Consider the following 18,289-nt stretch of genomic DNA (forward strand, 5'->3'; position numbering starts at 1 on the left):
GGAACCCATACTTAAACTCTTCTAAAACAGAAGGTAAGGGTTTTGTTGTGTTTGGTTGTTTTTAAATAAAAACACATCAGTCGTGTCTGAAAATAAATATCTTAAACCTCAAATACCATGATGAAGCCTGGACATTATTTTTCAAGAAATAAAATAATCAGATAAACCTGCTTTACCTGTAGTGGACAAACAAACACAATCAGTTTGTTGTAGAAGTAAATCAAGCTCAACAAGGAAATAAGTAAGGATAAAGAAGGGAAAGAGCAGGCAGGGACTGGGGGAAGAATAGTCGGAAACAAACCAAATTTCTTGATCCTGAAGTGGGAGGTGTTGGAGGAGGGTAAGAAGGAATAATAAATAAAAGCAAAAAAACTAGAATCGAATGGGCTCTCCATCCATTGGGGAATGGCTGAACAAATTATAATATGTAAATATAATGGAATAGTGTCATACCATAATTATGAAAGGCATTTTCAGAGAATCTTAGGTAGTAAGAATTGATGCAAAGTGAATGACCCAATCAGAATAATTTATACAAGTACACTTTGTAAAGAAAAACAGCTTGGGAAAACTTAACTGATCAATGCGACAACCAACCATATCTAAGAGGCTTATTATAGATGAAGCTTGCTGTCCATATCCTGAGAGAGAGAAGAGATAAGGTACAGAAAAGAACTACATTTTGGGGTATGATCACTGTGAATTAATTTTGCTTGACTGCTTGTTACAACTTCATTTTCATTAATGGGGTGCGGGGCAGATGAACAATAATACTACAGAAGAGGAGGGGAGCTATTGAAACTTTTTTTCGTGCCCAGAGGAGAACCAAAGGATGCACAGCAGCAGGCAAAACAATTTTGAGAGTAACTTGTGAAATTTAATATACTTGTTTTTAAAAAAGCATGTTGTATGAAAGTTTGCTATTTCATATACTCTTTGTGTATTCTGTGTGTATATGGAAATGTGGTGGGTTTTTTGTTCAATTTCCAAATTTAAAAATGAATTTGTGGCTCTTACTGCATCTCCTTTGTCAAGTGGTAGGTAACATGCTCCAGCATTAGTCTTCTGAAGAGTCACAATTGGTCACAATGTTAAATGAGTTCCATAATTTTTTTAGTTCCTCTATGGCCATCAGGTAAGTTGTTTTCATGATTGTATTCTGTTAATCTCACTTTGTTACTTCAAACAGATCTTGGGTTTCTCCGACTCAATCATAAATCCTTAAAGCATGCAAATATTCCTTTACTTTAATATACCATAATTTGTTCAACAGTTGTCCAATCAATGAACACCCATTTTGTTTCCAGGATTTTGCCACTACAAAGAATGCTATAAACAATTTTGTATTGAGTCTCTTATTTGTTGAGGTTCAAAGGAGTTAAGATATAAAGTACTTTGTGAACCTTATAGTGCTATATAAATGCACGCCATAATACCCCATGATACCACTACTAGTCAAATATCCCAAAGAAGGCAATCCCATCTTTCAACCTCAAGCAGCTGTCTAGTCCAACTTACAACATGGGATGGGGAATAAAGAGATCTTGTGTTCATTCCTTTACCTTCTTGAGCCTTCTTTAGCTATAGACTATAATCAAGACTTTTTTTTTTCACGGTTTCCTTTTAGTCCCTAGAAACTCAGAACCCTGTTATCTCTTGATGGCATAGAATTTTAAAGATTCAAAATATCCTGGAAAACAAAGTGTTATCTGCCCAACTACTTTCTTCTTTCAACCCCCTCCAAACAAAAAATTTAACAAAATCTACCACATGTAGATTAAAAGTCAGAATGATATATGTGCGACCCAACTGAAAGGGAAAGCCCAAACAAATCTATACACATTTGATTGTTATGGAACAACTTCAGGTAAAATGTTTTACTAAAATGTGTGCAGACATTCATTCAACAAAACATTTGATATTTCTAGCACCTATCATGTGCTAAGAACTGAGCCTGGGGATCAGGCATGTACAGGTGTAAGACATCACTCATAGAGAGTCCAAGGAATGATGGGGGGGGGGGGGAATGGAATTAAATTATAAGCAGAAAGTCTTAAATATCAAGTTGTGTTTTGAAATTGCTAGCAATCTGCCAACAAAAATGGTTAGGAAACCAGAGAGTTTCCTAAGCAAAGAAATGTGATCTTTGTAAATTAAAAATTAAGGTAGATGGAAGCAAGCACAATCACTTTACTAGTGATGCGCAAAAATATACCAATAAATAGGACATCAGCTTCCCCAGCAAAGCTAAGACCTCAAATGAGTAGGATAGCTTTCTTTTACAGTTTTGGGTGAGTCTATAAAATAAAGCTAGCATTATAGATGGAAGAAATGATTGGATGGAAGAGAACTTAATTTCTAAATGTTACTACAGTCCAGCTGAACTAAATTCAGAGACAACTAGGACAAAATTAAGGATTAATTAAAGGTAGCTAGGTGGTATAGTATATGGAGTGCCGAGTCTGAAGTCAGGAAGATTCATCTTTGTGAGTTCAAATCTGCCCTCAGATACTTAATAGCTGTGTGACCATAGGCAAGTCACTTACCTCTGTTTACCTCAGTTTCTCATTTGTAAAATGAGCTGGAGAAGAAAATGGCAAACTAGTATCTGCCAAGAAAACCCCACATTGGCTTGACTTTTTATTGATTTATTATCAATAAACATTAAGCACCTACAATGTGCTAGGCATTGTACTAAATGTAGAGAAAATAAAAGGCAGAAGACAATCCTTGTCTTTGACAAGTTCATGATCTAATGGGTAAGAATTACAAGGGAGGATTGTACTTGGGCTAGAGCAGTGGTTCTCAACCTTTCTAATGCCGTGACCCCGCAATACAGTTCCTCATGTTGCGGTGACCCCAAACCAAAAAATTATTTTGGTGGCTACTTCAAAACTAATTTTGCTGCAGTTATGATTCAAAATGTGAATACCTGAAATGCATTATGTATTCTCATTGCTACAAATTGAGAGGTTGAGAACCGCTGGGCTAGAGGGAAAAATCATTTGGAAGTCACTGCATTAAAAAAAAATGACAAAACATTTTTAAAAATAATATGTCCTCAATTTAAGAAACAGTAATACTGTAGTTTAAAAAGAAAGATCAAGGGCCAGCTGAATGTTTGATGCTATCTTCCTGAGGAAGAGGCATGCGTTCTCTGATGCCTTGGAGCACTTCTATCTTCCTCTGTAACTGTACCTGTTCCCTCTGAAGTTTCTTTATCACAGTCTCTGCAGCAAGAACAAATAAAGTGATTTCAGGTTATTTTTCCAGTCTGAAGTGTTGTATCCTTGCTCACAAGGCACTTCCAGATGATCTTAAATCATTTTAAGGATGTTATACTTAATTCAAAATATCCAAATTCTACTTTGTTAATTCCAAGATTTCTCTGTGAAACAAGGTATTCTGCTTGAGGAATAGAATAATTATTCATACCTTAAGTGAGGTATGGTATTTTAGGTTATATAAAAAATGAATTCATCTGTTATCCCTCTCTGAAAACATGCTTTTTATCCAGGGCATCATTCTAGATTTGGTTTTAACCTGACCTTAAAACTAGGAAGTGAATCTTGTAAAGAGTCCATTTATGATAACCATGATTAATGATAACTTTATGACAGAACAACATCAGATTCCAATATAAGGAGGTACAGATCACTACCACCTGTGATGTAATTTAACAAGAATATTTGCACTGTGATCATGAAAATGCTTCAGACATCTTTGGTGGTCAACTGGATGCATCGGTTTTATCTTCCTTGAGAGTCATTCCCATCAACAGCCCGTGAAAATTATCCCAAATAAGGAAACAGCTTTAGTACAGGAAAATGAGGTTGCCTTTTGCAAAGTATTATTATTTAGCCATTCATTCAGAGGTTTAGAGACTTGTAAAAAGAAAGGCTTTTTCTGCATTAAAAATCGAAGGATCAGGACCTGTGATTTCATTGATAGAGAAACCCCATAAAGAACAACTTAACGGTGTCCTGGACATAGAGAAGTTAAGGGTGAAATGGGCAGGATATTGTCAGAAGAAGAATCTGAGACCAGGTTTCCTTGGCTAGGGACTAGTTCTCTGTCCACTCACTCAATACTGTAAATGTTTCATCTAAACTAAAATGGTTATTTTATGATTCAAAGTTACATACCTGTAGACAATTTCTTGAGTGTTTTTTTAAATATGGCACAGTCAAAGAGTGAGGTTGCAATTTCTTGTAATTCTAAGGAGGGGAGAAAGAAGAAAGATGCATTTCTATCTGCTTTTTTACATAGTCCATCAATGGGTACTTTCATTAAGCAAAATGCCCTTCCTCAATTAACTCAAATTCAGGCAGGGAAGACGACATTACATACCAAAATGTATGCAAAGAATACAAAATTATACACCTTTGGGAAATGGTCTGTTACAGGAAACGTGAAATAATAGTGTGTTCCTTAGTGATTCAGACAACTGAAAAAATGAGCAGAATTTTCATTCTTAGGAATGAGAGGATATATTAATTTTGCTTTTCCATTTTTCTCTATGGAAAGCAAACCCTCTGAAATGTTAGTGGCTGCTGCTACCTAGAATATGAAATATCAGGAATTGTTCCTTGTAAAATTTCATCATTTCAAAATATGAGTTTTAGGGCCTTGAAATGGGTGTTAATAAAGTGTAGTGTACATAACCTCTCCATCTGTGGCTAGGAAGAGTACACAGCGTAAAATGGGATGCTCCCCCAAACAGATCTTTAGCAAACAGTTATCAAATTAAACTTCAATCCAAATATCCGAAACTATAAAGCAATTCTTTCCAACAATCTTTTTTGGATTTTTTTTGGGGAGAAATCTGTTGTTACAATCTGAATTTTGAAATAAATTAAAGAAATCAGTCCACTGATTTTTAAGGAGACAGAAGTCTGCACAAATCATCTTGGAACATTTACTTAAGCTTTACTTGAGTTTCAGCAGGGATTTGGGTAATATTGTGGTTGAATGCCACTATGAATTTACATAATTATGTATTTGCTAAATAAAGTTGTATTGATATCTTTTTCTATAGCTTATATTTCCAGATCTGATCCTTCACTTACCCTGCCAGAGAACCATCCCTTTTAAACAAAGCATAAAAAGATGATAAAAAAAGTAGTTCAGTGACATTAACTAACATATCAAAAAGGTCTGACATGGAACATTTCAAAATTTTTCCCCATAAATACACACACAAATCTCTCTTGGGCAGGCCAGGCTTATTCATTATTTCATAAGGCTCATTACTTAAAATAAGGTTTTAATGATACTGTCAGACCCCAGTAAACTGGGCCCCTATCTGCTCTGACCAGCAGTTTTTTACCACCCAAGAACCTCTCCATATCCAGCAGTTTCTAACTGTCCCTGTTCCAAGGACATTTCTGTGGCCTTGTTTTTGTAATAATCTCTCAACATCTTCAATGTTCTCTTCCTGCAGTTTGGCTGTTCTGTGTTTTCCATGACTAACCCATAGGAGAATCCCCTTTCCTCCCCAGGCATTCCTGTCTGAATAAGGCAGAGTTCTGAATTGTGGATCCTCAACTCTGAATAAATGCCTCACTTTATTTATTGGTCATCTACTTGGTCTAGGTTATTTCCAAGTTGACAATATCTTTTTGTTTTCCTATCCCTGATTGTTCTCAACACAGATATTATATCTCATGAAGAAGATTCTCCTGGAGTGTCTAGAAAATGTGGGAGGACTTTGAGGGATACCCTCTTTGTTTCTGTATATTCATGTATTCATGTAATATTCTGTAAGTTCAAGAATGTTGGACTTTGAGTCGAGAGATCTGGACTGCTGTGCCCATTCAGTGCATTCAAACAAACATTTAATAGGGGCTTACTAGAAACAAGACAACACATTTATTAGGGATTTGTTCACTAGACACAAAGATAAACAAAGCCTCTGCCCTCAAGGAGCTCCCGCTCTACAAAAGGAAAGATGTCAAACTCCCACACAAAACTCCCAGATGTGGCCCAAATCACTGTAAATATAACTGGAAAAATTTTGCCAAAATAAAGACAACACAGCATGGATCATATTAATTTATAGTTTTCTAAGTTAATATGGCCGGCAAAGATCAGTTTCTACTTGAATTGAACACCACTCTACTGAATTGTAAAGCCGAAAAGAATGTGAGAAATAGAATGCAATAGAAATAGAGGAAAAATAGAGAAAGTCTCATTCGCTGGCCTTTAGGAAGGGTCACATTTTCACACATATAGTACCTTTTTCGGAAGTGGTGGTGTCATTAATCTTGGAATGAATCCCATCAAGATCTTCTAAAAGTGCTTCAAATAGATTTTCAATAAGTCCAGCTTTTTTCATCTTCTTCAGCAAATCAACTTTGGTTGGGAAGAACACCGTTTTGGCATAGAAATTGTTTTAGTGTATTTGATTATGTTGTGTCGAGCACTTTATTGTGACTCAATGCTTCAACTCAGTGAAGGCTACATGAACAATGGCTATTGTTATTCTTTCTCTAGACATCTTTTACTTGCAATTTCTTGAAACTAGGAACCAGTGATCACATGAAAGACCATTTCTGGGTGTAATTTTCCTCTCATTAAGATGACGGGGCCAGAGAATAAGAATTCAAAGCCTACTATTCATGTATAGATTTCAGGGATTCTGTGAACTTGGCTGGGGGGAAAATGACATCTTTATTTTCCTGATCTCTAACTGAAATTTCTCATTTCTTTCAGTGATGAATGTTGGGGTTAAAAAAAAAATTACTCTGGGCCTGTCTCTTAGTAGGTATTTAATAAATGCTTGTTGACTTGAGAAGAGGTCCAGAGTCTTCACCAGCTTGCCAAAGAAATCCATGACCCAAAAAGATTAAGAGCCCATGCCCTATTGTATAATTTTCCTTTGACACAGCATCTCTGTAATTTAAAATGAGTAAACAAGAGAATGTCACTTAATGAATATGATGTCCTTTTTTCTGAGCCCAAACTAGCCCTTTCTAGCCAGCCCTTGGGCTTGATAAAGGATTTAGATTAGTCCATGTTTGCTAAAATAACAACAAAGTCACAAAAAGGGAAGGAGATTGAGTTTCAAAAATTGCACCATTTTGAAAAAGAAGAAACAGGGCCAGCTAGGTGGCTTAGTGGATAAAGAGCCAGGTCTAGAGATGAGAAGTCCTGGTTTCAAATGTGACCTCAGACACTTCTTAGCTGTGTGACCCTGGACAAGTCACTTAACCCTCATTGCCTAGCCCTTAACATTCTTCTGCCTTCTAACTGAAATTTAGTATTGATTCTAAGACAGAAAGTAAAGGTTTAAAAAAGAGAGTCATATAAGTCAAGTGACTGCTACAGATGAAGGAGCAATAAGGGTGTGTTCAGTGTATCTGGAGGATGCCATGTACGGAGATTTAACAGGCAATTTGGTCAGTCTGAGAAGAACATTAATCATTATATGGTCTTATATGGACATTAGATACCAATTAGCCTGGCAGGCAAATTTATTATATTGGTAAAATTAAATCCTAACAAATCTAAAATGGGCATTTTAACATGGTTTCATAAGAAAACAAAAAAGGGAGTGCTGCATGCATTGAGTTGGCTCCAAAGCCAAGAAAATCTCTGTTCCATCCTGGCTATGTCTCTTAACCTCTCTCTTCTTTCCTCACCCAGGAGCTCCCTGCACCAGTGAAATCACAGGTTCAAGATTTATCCTTCCATGTTAAACATGTGCTCTTATAAAGCCTACATAATAGTTCTCTACTCGGTATCTCATCTAAAGACCTGAATTAAGAAATAAGCAAAGACAAACTTACGGTTACTTGATCCAGTAGCATGTTTTTGGCAGAACACTCTAAAATATAATAGAATATATAATTTAAAAGAGGCATTCAGCATTTATTTTATATTTCCTTTGACTTAAATCCTCAAAAAACAAAATTTTTTAATTATTCTCAAAGTGACCAACAAAAAATTGTTTTCAGCATTAAAAAAAAATACTGTTCTGTAGCAAATGAGGACTCTCATACCTCTGTGATTCTTTGTATAGTTTTTCTGTTCATCACTCCATAAGACATAGCTTATACGTTTCTATCTAAATTCATTCTTTTTCTCCCCCTTCCAAATCCTTAAGGCTCAACTCTACTCCCAACTGCTCCAAAAAAGTTAGGAGAACTTGTTACATGTTACTGCTTCTTACTCTTACCTGTTTGAACTTGGGCAAATCACTTAAGCTCATTTAGCTTTAGTTTCCTCATACGTAAGGTGAGGTTGGATCAGCTGGTGCATCTATGTCCCTATTATATAATAAGAGGCTTTTTCTGTATTGGCTTTATGACCATGATTTCCTTAAGACAACCAGTCACCTAACTCTGGACATTAAAGAATTTAGGCAACATCAAATTTAAGCTTTGGTAATTAGCTGGTTAGTATAAGAGAATGTCTGGCTTGGTTTTATTGCCTCTACTTACAAGCTAGCTACATGGAGGATATATCTGAGAGAAGAAAGCCTAGAGACAAGGAGACAAATGAAAAGTATTTCACTAGCCTAGTTGAGGGGATGGGACCTGGAATAGAGTTGTGGCTGAACATGGAGAGAAGATAGATTCTGCGAGGTATTTGGGGATACAGCATCAACAAAATTGGGTTGAATTTGGTGGGGGATGAGAAAGAGCAAAGAGTTGGGGCTGATTTTGAAGCCTTGAAACCACTGGCTGGAAAGATGGTGGTGCCCTTGAAAGAAAGAAGGTAGTAAGGAAAAGGGATAAACATTTTTCAAACTTGTCTTTGAGATGTTAAGGGACCATAACGATGGAGATGGCCAGCAGGCAAAAGGTGATGCAGGACTACATCTTGGGAGAAAAAGAATGGTCAAGTTGAAAAGTATTAAGCCCTTCCTTTAGCACTTTGCTAAAGTCTGGGGATACAGAGAAAGGCAAAAACCCTGTCCCTTTCCTTAAGGAGCTCACATTCAAATGGAAGAAGATAATATTTAAGTCACTACATCCATCCATCCAGACTGGAGGAAAGCTAATCTCAGGGAGAAGTCACTGGGATGAGAGACCAGGAAAGGCCTCCTATACACCAGGGGATTTGTTTTGAACCCTTACCCTCTGTCACTGCGCTACCCTTTGAGTTGAGTCATGAAGGGGTGGCAAAGAGAGGAAGGCAACATCTCATAGATGAAAGACAGCCAGCACAAAAGCATAGTCTGGAGATGGAATGTCCTGTGCAAGGAACAGCAAACAGGCCAAGGGAGCTTGGGAGTATCTGGAGTATCTGGAGATCTCCAAAGCTAACAAAGCATGATTTCTGGAAGAAGTAGCAACTGCACAGCTTCTGGCTAAATGGAAGTCCTTTTCTCCATCTGTAGTCATCATGAAATTCCCACAGAGGCTGAGCTCTCTGAAGCTACCATTCTTCAGTGGGTTGGGTTTATTCTCTCTCGGTGCCTGGCTGAATGGGTTGCTATCGGTCCATCCTGCACTCTGGTCTAGGCACAAGGAGTCTGCCTTCTCAAAGCTGGTTCCTAACATTTGGCTCCTGAAGCAGTTGCTAGAATGGTAGCCTGGCTGGGTACATCTGGGAGTCTGTGTTGGGATAACAACTCTTGGGAACTGATGAGATAACCAAGAGAGACTTTGTAGAGAAAGAGGGTGGTAACGTTCAGGGAGTGGGAGATGGGATTCGCCGGACGACACTGAAAAAGAGTGGTCAGAGAGGGAGAAGGAGCAATGGGAGAGAGCATCTTTACTGAAATGAGCCGAAGGCTAGCCTTCTGCAAAAGTGCTATGGGTCTCCACCTGTGGAACCTGGAGAATCTAGTGTATGAGGTGAGGGCAACGCTTCCTGGTTCCTGAATCGTCTCCTAGAATGAGAACTTTAGACTAACTGAAAGTTCAAGAGTCAGCCAGCTGAAATAGCTCCAGCATTTGCTGAGATGGCATAGGAAGGACAAATATTCCCCCTTCCCTCTCCATTCTCCCTGTGAGCTCTGCTATAAACACATATCATCAATGAAAAAGTGAAAAAAGACAACTCTAGTAGCCAGGCACACACGGAGCAAACACGTCAAGGCATCTCAGGTGTCAATGCTCAAGGTTAATTTCTATGGGAGCACGGTATCTTACTGTTCTCTTAAGAAAAGAATGAAGAAAATGTTAATGCAGATTAAATTTTAAAGCACTTACGTACATTTTGGGAGAAGAGGGCAGGTTGTTAAATATTTACCAGCACACCCCTGTATTGATCATTAACTAGTATCTCATGACTATTGCCTTTTCGCTATATATACCATCACTATATTTTCATGAGTTTCCATCCATTTTTAAAAAAAAATTTACTTTCTATCTTAGAATCAATACTTTCTATTGGTTGTAGGGCAGAAGAGTGGTAAGGGCTAGACAATGTCCAGGAATTAAGTGACTTTCCTGGGATCACAGAGCTAAGAAGTATTTGAGACCAAATTTGAACTCAGGACCTTCTGTCTCTAGGCTTGGCTGTTCATCCCCTGAGCCACCAAGCTGCTCCCAATCTCCATCATCTCTTGCATAGACTACTGCAATAAAAGCTGAATTGGTTCTAGTCCTTCTCTAATCAAATCTACCCCCTCTCTAATCAATCTATCACCCAGCCTCCAAATTAATATTCTTATCGCATAAATCTTTTTTTAAATTAATTAATTTTTCTTATCACAAAGATCTAATCATATTACTCTGTTTCAGAATTCTCAGGAGCTCCCAACTTCCCCTGGGATAAGTAGTTACAGCTAATCCTTAAGTGGCACCTTGCAAAATGCCCTACGTATATTACACATCATATTATTTCTTTGTGTTTTCCCTTACAACTCCATGAGATACGTGCTGTTGTCATCTTCATTTACAGATGAGGAAACTGAGGCTAACAGAGGTTACATGATTTGCTTAGGCTCACAGCTACTAAGTGAAACAGAATTCAAGCCCGGATCTCCATGACTCTTCACCCTCATTCTATCCACTAAGCCACCTAGCTGCTTGTCCTGGCATTGGCTTTCACAATCTGGTTTCCTTCAGACTTGCTTTTTCACTATTTCCCATCACAAACTCTGTGTTTCAGCCAGACTGGCCTATTTTCTGTTCCCTGAATCTAGCATTTGATTTACTCTCTCTGAGAAAGCACAAATGGTATCTGTCAGGTTCAGAATAACAAAACAAAAAAGATTCTTTAAAAAATTTTTGCTTTTTCATTGAGCCAAACACTCTTTTCTAAATTAAAAACATGCGTAGCAAAGTTTTGATTAAATACCTGTAAATTCCAATAGAGTCATCAGCTTTCAGTATGGCGTGGTCCTGTCTGGCACAAAAGAAATGGTAATTCTTGGGACATTTTTTAATGTCACATCCCACAGTAGCTCCTTTCCGAAGGCAAAATGAACATTTCTGGAAAAAAAAAAAGAATAAAATGTGCTGAGCCAATTGTTTATTATGGCAGCTTTCATTCTCTTTAGAATTACTGTCAAATTCCTACTAAATCACCTGCCCCTTCGTAGTTCACCAGTTATACTTTATCGGTTCTCCATCTTTTGTCATACCCATCATCTTATTTCTTTGCTGCTCCTACAGGTATTTCCATCTTTGAAAATTTGTTGGATATGAGATGAAATATCAGGGTTGGGATTTTTTTTTGCATTTTTCTTATTATCAGGAAAATGGAGAAGTCTTTAATATAGTCATTATAGGTTTGCAATGCTTCTTTTGAGAATTGTTCGTATCTTCTGACTTCTTATCTACTAGAGAATGGCTCTTAGAAATAGCCTCTTGGTTGTTGCTGGAGTGAAAAGTTTCTTCGTATCTACAGTCATATGAAAAATCCTCTAAATCACTACTGATTGGATAAATGCAAATTAAAACAATTCTGAGGCATCACCTCAGTCCATCAGATTGGCTAATAGACAGAAAAGGAAAATGACAAATGTTGGGAGGACAAGGAAAAATTGAGACACTAATGCATTGTCGATGGACTTGTGAATTGATCCAGCCATTGTGGAGAACAATTTTTAAACTATGCCCAAAGAGCTAAAAAACTCTGCATACCCTTTGCCCTAATAACATCACTACTAATTTGTATCCCAAGGAAATCAATGAAAAAGGAAAAGGATCTATATGTGCAAAAAATATTGATAGCAACTCTTCTTGTGGTGGGAAAGAAGGAGAAATTAAGAGTATGCTCATTAAATGGGGAATGGCTGAACAAGCTGTGTGTGAGTGTGATGGAATACTACTGTGTTATAAGAAACGACAAGCAGAATGCTTTCCCCAAAACCTAGAAACGTTTAAATGAGCTGATACAAAGTGAAGTGAGCAAAACCAGGAGAACACGATACATAGTAATAGCAATATTATATGATGATCAACTGTGAATGACCTACCTCTTCTAAGCAATACAAGGATCGAAGACAATTACAAAGGATTTATGAAGGGAAAATGCTATTTCCAGAGAAAGAATTGAATGCAGGTTGAAGCATTTTTTTCACTTTATTTTTCCTGCCTTTTTTTTTGCAACATGGTTAAAATGGGAATAGGTTTTCCATGATTTCACACTTATACCTGATATTACATTTCTTGCCTTCTCCAGAAATGGGGAGAGGAGAGAGGCAGGAAGTGAAAATTTAGGACTCAAAATGTTTTTTAAAAGAATATGTTAAAAATAAATAATAAATTTGAAAAAATTAAGTTTATTCACTGTTACTCTTTATGTACTATACCAGATTACATGATTCGATTAGATAATCATGTGATTGCAAGAAGTATCATGGCATAATGGGTAAAAAGCTGGTCTTGGGTCCAAGAACATCTGAATTCAAGTCCTTGACTCTAACTTGCAGTGACAGAAATAGGAGAGAAATTAAACAAATTGGGTTAAAGGAATTCACATTCAAAATTTTTTCTTTTGATGTTTTTTTGTTTATATATTTAAATTTTTTTCATATGTGTGTATGTGTACATGTAAAAATATGTGTAAACACATATATAGTATTTCTTCAAATAAGTCACCTAATCTCCTACTGCTCTCTGCAATTCTCTAAAACTATAAATTATAGAGAATATGCCAATCTGCCTTGGTAGAGAGAGGGAGATTCCTCATCTAGGAGTTCCTAATAATTATTATTATTAGAATATCACACGTCCAATCTCTGTTCCTATCCCTAGCCAATCAGACACAGTTAACAAAAAGATTTTTCCTAACTAAACCAGAATTTCCTCCTTAGATTACTTCCTCTGATTTTATTTATGCAAAAGCTTTCCAATTTCTTGTAATGAAAATTATTTAATTTATTTTTGTGATCACTTCTTTCCTTTGTTTGATTAAAAATTATCTCCATAACCATAATTATGAAAGGTATCCAAACTTGTTGTCTTTTAATTTTTTGTATGGTATGACCTTAATATTCAAGGCTCCAACTCCATTTTGAACTTGCTGTGATTATATGGTAGAAGATATTGGCTTAAACAAAATTTCTGCCAAACTGCTTTCCAATTTTTCTGACATCTCTTATCAAATTGGGAGTTCTTTCCTCAAATAAGTTATATTATTTATCTTCTCAACTATTGCTTCTTTCCTATTTTTTTTAACTAGTTCAAAACAGTTTTGAAGATAACTACTTTGGACCTAATTTAAAGCCTGGAAATGCTATTCTCCCTTCATGCCAAAGTTTTTCATTATTTCTCTTAAGATTCTAGACTAGAATCTAGAAGATTCAGTGGATTAAGAGTCAGGCCTAGAGACAGGAGGTCCTGGGTTCAAATCAGACCTCAGATGCTTCCTAGCTGTATGACCCTGGGCAAGTCATTTAACCCTCATTGCCTAGCCCTTACCACTCTTCTGCCTTGGAATCAATACACAGTATTGATTCCAAGACAGAAGGTATGGGTTTAAAAAAATAAAAAAGATTCTAGACTTCTCATTACTTTAAATGCATTCTTTAATTATTTTGTTTTGCTCTAAATAGTACCTCTTTGGTACTCTGATGGATATATTGCTAAATCTGTAGATTAATACAGGCAATATCATCATTTTTATTATATTATTGCAATGTAGCCATGAGCACTGATTATTCCTCTAGAAATTTAGTTCTTTCTTTAATGTGTTTTGTATGCATACATGTACATATACACATGTCTGTATACTATATATGGATTATGAATATATAAACACAATATCTGTATGATATATGATATAATGTTTTGATATGTAATATATATGATATGTTCATCTTTTTTTTTCCAAAGAGGGCCAATGTAACTTGTGCGTGAATTTGAATTTAAGTATTGGCAGAGTAGTGTGAAGCTACTGACTTCACTCTCTCTTCTGGAGTCATCAAAGTCCAGTGGCAGGACGAAATCAGAATGGCTGGCAGTGGTCCAGGATGCAGTGGATGACCTGCATGAATTCAATTGTCCTCTAAGGAATGAAAAATATGAAGAATTCTAATAAAGGTTGTTTTTTTTAATTTGGTCCATTCAGTCCCCCAGATGCTTCACCTTTTCACCGGCTTCTATTATATATAATGAAATCATTTACACTTACCAGTCTCTTTCCTCGACTGATTTCCTCATTTACTAGCTTCACATCAAAATTTCTGTCTTCCTCATTTAAACAAGGATGATTCCCCTCAGATTCTACAAGTCCAGAAGAATATAACTATAGAGGGGGAAAAAATGGTGTGTATATAAAAGGGTATTGGAAACAAAGAATTAGAGACAGAGCCAAGATAGTGGGGTAAAGGTAGGGACTCACCTGATATTTTCCAAATTCTCCTCCACACAACTTTAAAATAAGTCCTCAAAATAAATTCTGAAACAGCAAAACTCACCAGAGGACAAGACAACACAATTTTCCAGCCCAAGGCAACTTGGAAATTTGTCAGAGAAGGTCTGTCTCATTGGAGCGTGAGCAGAGCACAGTCCAGGGCAGGTTTACCCAGGCAAGACAACAGCAGGCCTTAGGAGCAATTGAACTGGCAGCAATGAGTTCTTAGCCCACAGATGGTGATGGGGTCAGACTACTGGTGAGGGGATTATAGGAGCCCCTTTGCTGGATTTTGGTTCAGGGCTTTGTCTCCTCACCAGGGCTATATAGAAAAATCTGACTTTCAAATATAAGACTCAAGAGAAGCATAAAAAGATAAACTAGAAAGAGATATTATAAGGGATTAAAATAGTTTACATTCCTTGAAGGGAAGATGCTATTTGTAACCCTTAAGAACTTTATCATTATCAGGGCAGCTAGAAGGAGTATATGTAGACACAGGGGGCAAGGGTGTGAGTTGAATATGATGAGGAGATATCTTAAAAAATAAAATTAAGGGGTGATAAAGAGGAATGCACTGGGATAAGGGGGGAGAGGTAGAAAGGGATAAATTATCTCACATAAAAGAGTTGCAAAAGAGCTTTTACAATGGAGGGGAAGAGGGGAGAAAACAAGGGGGGAGCCCTTGAACCTTGCTCTTATTGGGATTGGCTCAAAGGGGGAATAATATACACACTCAGTTGGGTACATAAATCTATCTTATCCTATAGGAAAGCGAGAGGGGAAGAGGATAAGAGAAGGTAAAGGGGTTCTGATAGAAGTGTATTGGGGGAGGCAGTAGTGAGAAGCAAAACATTATTGAGGATGGGCAGGGTAAAAGGAGAAAAAGAGTAGGATAAACAGAGGGGAAATAGGATGGAGGGAAATACACAGTAATCATAAACTTAAAATTTCGGAGCAAGTTTCTTTGATAAAAGCCTCATTTCTCAAATTTATAGAGAACTATATCAAATTTATAAGACTAAAAGTCATTCACCAACTGATAAATAAATGGCCAAAGGACATGAAAAGGCAGTTTTCAGATGAAGTAATCAAATCTACTGATAGTCATATGAAAAAATGATCTAAATAACTGATTTAGAAAAAGGCCAATTACAACAACTCTGAAGAATCACTGCACATCTATTAGATTGACTAACATGACAGAAAATGATGAATATTAGAGACAATGTCTGAATATTGGGACAAAAATGCATTTTTTTTAAAAAGGCCTTTACCTTCTGTCTTAGAATTAATACTAGTATTGGTTCCAAAGTTGAAAAGCAGTAGAGGCTAGGCAATGGAAGTTAAGTGAGCTGCCCAGGGCCTGGCTTTCAATTCACTGAGCCACCTTGCTAACCCCATACTGATACATTGTTGGTGGCATTGTGAACTGATTTAAGCATTCTGCAATACCACTATTAGATCCATATCCTAAAGAATTTCCTTTTTTGTTGTTTTTTTTATGGGAATGGACCTATAGGTACAATAATATTTATAGCAGCTTTTTTTTTTTAAACCCTTACCTTCCATCTTGGAGTCAGTACTGTGTATTGACTCCAAAGCAGAAGAGTGGTAAGGGCTAGGCAATGGGGGTCAAGTGACTTGCCCAGGGTCACACAGCTGGGAAGTGTCTGAGGCCCAGATTTGAACCTAGGACCTCCCATCTCTAGGGCTAGCTCTTAATCCACTGAGCTACCCAGATGCCCCCTATAGCAGCTCTTTTTGTGGTGGCAAAGAATTGGAAATTGAAGGGATGCCCATGGATGGTGAAACAAGTAGTGTATAATTGCGATGGAATACTATTTAACTATAAGAAATGATGAACAGGATGCTTTCAGAAAAACCTGGGAAGACTTATGTGAACTGATACAAAGTGAAGTGAGTGGAATCAGGAGAACATTGTACATAGTAACAGCAACATTGTACGATGATCAGTTGTGAATGATAGATATTTTCAATAACACAATGATTCAAGACAATTCCAAAGGCCTCATGATAAAAAATGCTATCTGCCCCCTGAGAAAGAACTGTTGGAATCTGAATGCAGTATATAATGGATTCAGGAATTAGTTTTGTTTGACTACAGTTTTATTTATTTGTTTGTTTTCAACAAAAATCTTTTATTTCTTTTCCCTTTTCTATGCTGGAGTTGGATGGAAGAAAAAACATTTTATAAATTAATTTTAAAAACACATTTAAAAAATAAGGCTTAGAAAATGGGGTAGGGTAAGTTACATGAACATCAGTAGTCCACACAATAACAAATTTCTTTCTCTTTGGCAAATTTTCTCTGGCCCACAGGACAAGTATCAAGAAAGGATTCCACGGATGCTCAAGAAATTTAGAACTTTTTTAAAAGTGGCAATATCCTGAACAGTGAAAAGCTGGATATGCCATTTATGGAAGTAGGCCTTCCTTGTCAAAAATGAGGTATATTTCTCACTTCCTAAAACAGAGACAGTTAAAAGAGAATTTCATGTATATATTAGTGCTTCCAAATGTTAGGAACAAATTAAGATACCTTTTATAGATGAATTCTGGCAGTATTTGCTTTTCCCACTGAAAAAACACATTTAATAAGTCCCTTAGGTCTTTTATTCTCCAATTTTTTCATATATCTCTACCTGCCACCTCACTTTTCTTTGTGTCTGTGTATTTCCATCTCTTTCTTTTTTTTATTTAACATGTCTATTCTTCTCTATTTCCTATTTGATTCCTTTTAAGTCTTTCTCATTCTCTGGCCTTCCCAGATTTTTTTTCCTTTCTTAGCTGACTATAGTTGAACACTGAAGTATATTTTTATTTATTTTAAGCATAGATGAATGCATTATTTTACATTTTCCTCTCTTTGAAAAAAAAAGATGCTAAAAAACAATTAATTTCCATTTATTTATGCATCACCATAAAAAAAAACTCCTACCTGTTTCACAGACTCCTTATTCATAGCTACTTTGTGTTTGAAAGTTTTTTTCATCATAGCTTACATGCAAAGTAAAGTGAGCAGAAGCAGGAAAACATCATACACAGTAACAGCAGTATTGTAGGATGACCAATTGTGAATGACTTAGTTATTGTTGGCAAGACAATGATTTAACAAAATTTTCAAAGACTCATGATGAAAAATACTATCCTCTAGAGAGGGAGTCTATATAGATTGAAGCTTTTTTTAAACTTTGTTTTTCTTGCTGTTGAGGTTTGGGAGGCTTGAGGGTTTGTGTTTTTTTTTGGTCTTTGTTTTCTTTTACATAACTAATATCGAAAAATTTTTTTTGCATGACCACACATATGTAATCTATATCAAATTGCTTGTCTTCTAAAATAAGGGGATGAGGGGAGAGAGTATTTGGAACACCAAATTTCTTTTAAATGAATGTTAATTTTTTTTTACATATATTGAAAAAAAAGAAATTTTTGAAAAAAGTTTCTTCATCATAACTCATAACTTCATCATAACATCCCTGTGTATTAATAGTTTATAAAAGTAAAA

At 36.4% G+C, this 18,289-nt stretch overlaps 1 protein-coding gene across 1 annotated transcript in view; it reads right to left on the minus strand.

The window, feature by feature from the left end:
• Positions 1-2,632: 2,632 nt before the first annotated feature.
• The window catches only part of SETDB2 (SET domain bifurcated histone lysine methyltransferase 2), a 94,539-nt gene continuing 78,882 nt past the window's right edge, over positions 2,633-18,289 (minus strand). The window contains exons 16-21 of the mRNA XM_056826129.1: positions 14,539-14,652; positions 11,257-11,390; positions 7,791-7,828; positions 6,238-6,354; positions 4,146-4,217; positions 2,633-3,230 (exon numbers count right to left, since the gene is read on the minus strand). Of these exons, the coding sequence (XP_056682107.1) occupies positions 3,103-3,230; positions 4,146-4,217; positions 6,238-6,354; positions 7,791-7,828; positions 11,257-11,390; positions 14,539-14,652 (603 nt within the window). The 3' untranslated portion in view covers positions 2,633-3,102. The remainder of the gene's footprint in view (positions 3,231-4,145; positions 4,218-6,237; positions 6,355-7,790; positions 7,829-11,256; positions 11,391-14,538; positions 14,653-18,289) is intronic.

The sequence above is a fragment of the Monodelphis domestica genome, chromosome 4 (genome assembly GCF_027887165.1).
Source record: "Monodelphis domestica isolate mMonDom1 chromosome 4, mMonDom1.pri, whole genome shotgun sequence".
In the NCBI taxonomy this organism is placed as follows: domain Eukaryota; kingdom Metazoa; phylum Chordata; class Mammalia; order Didelphimorphia; family Didelphidae; genus Monodelphis; species Monodelphis domestica.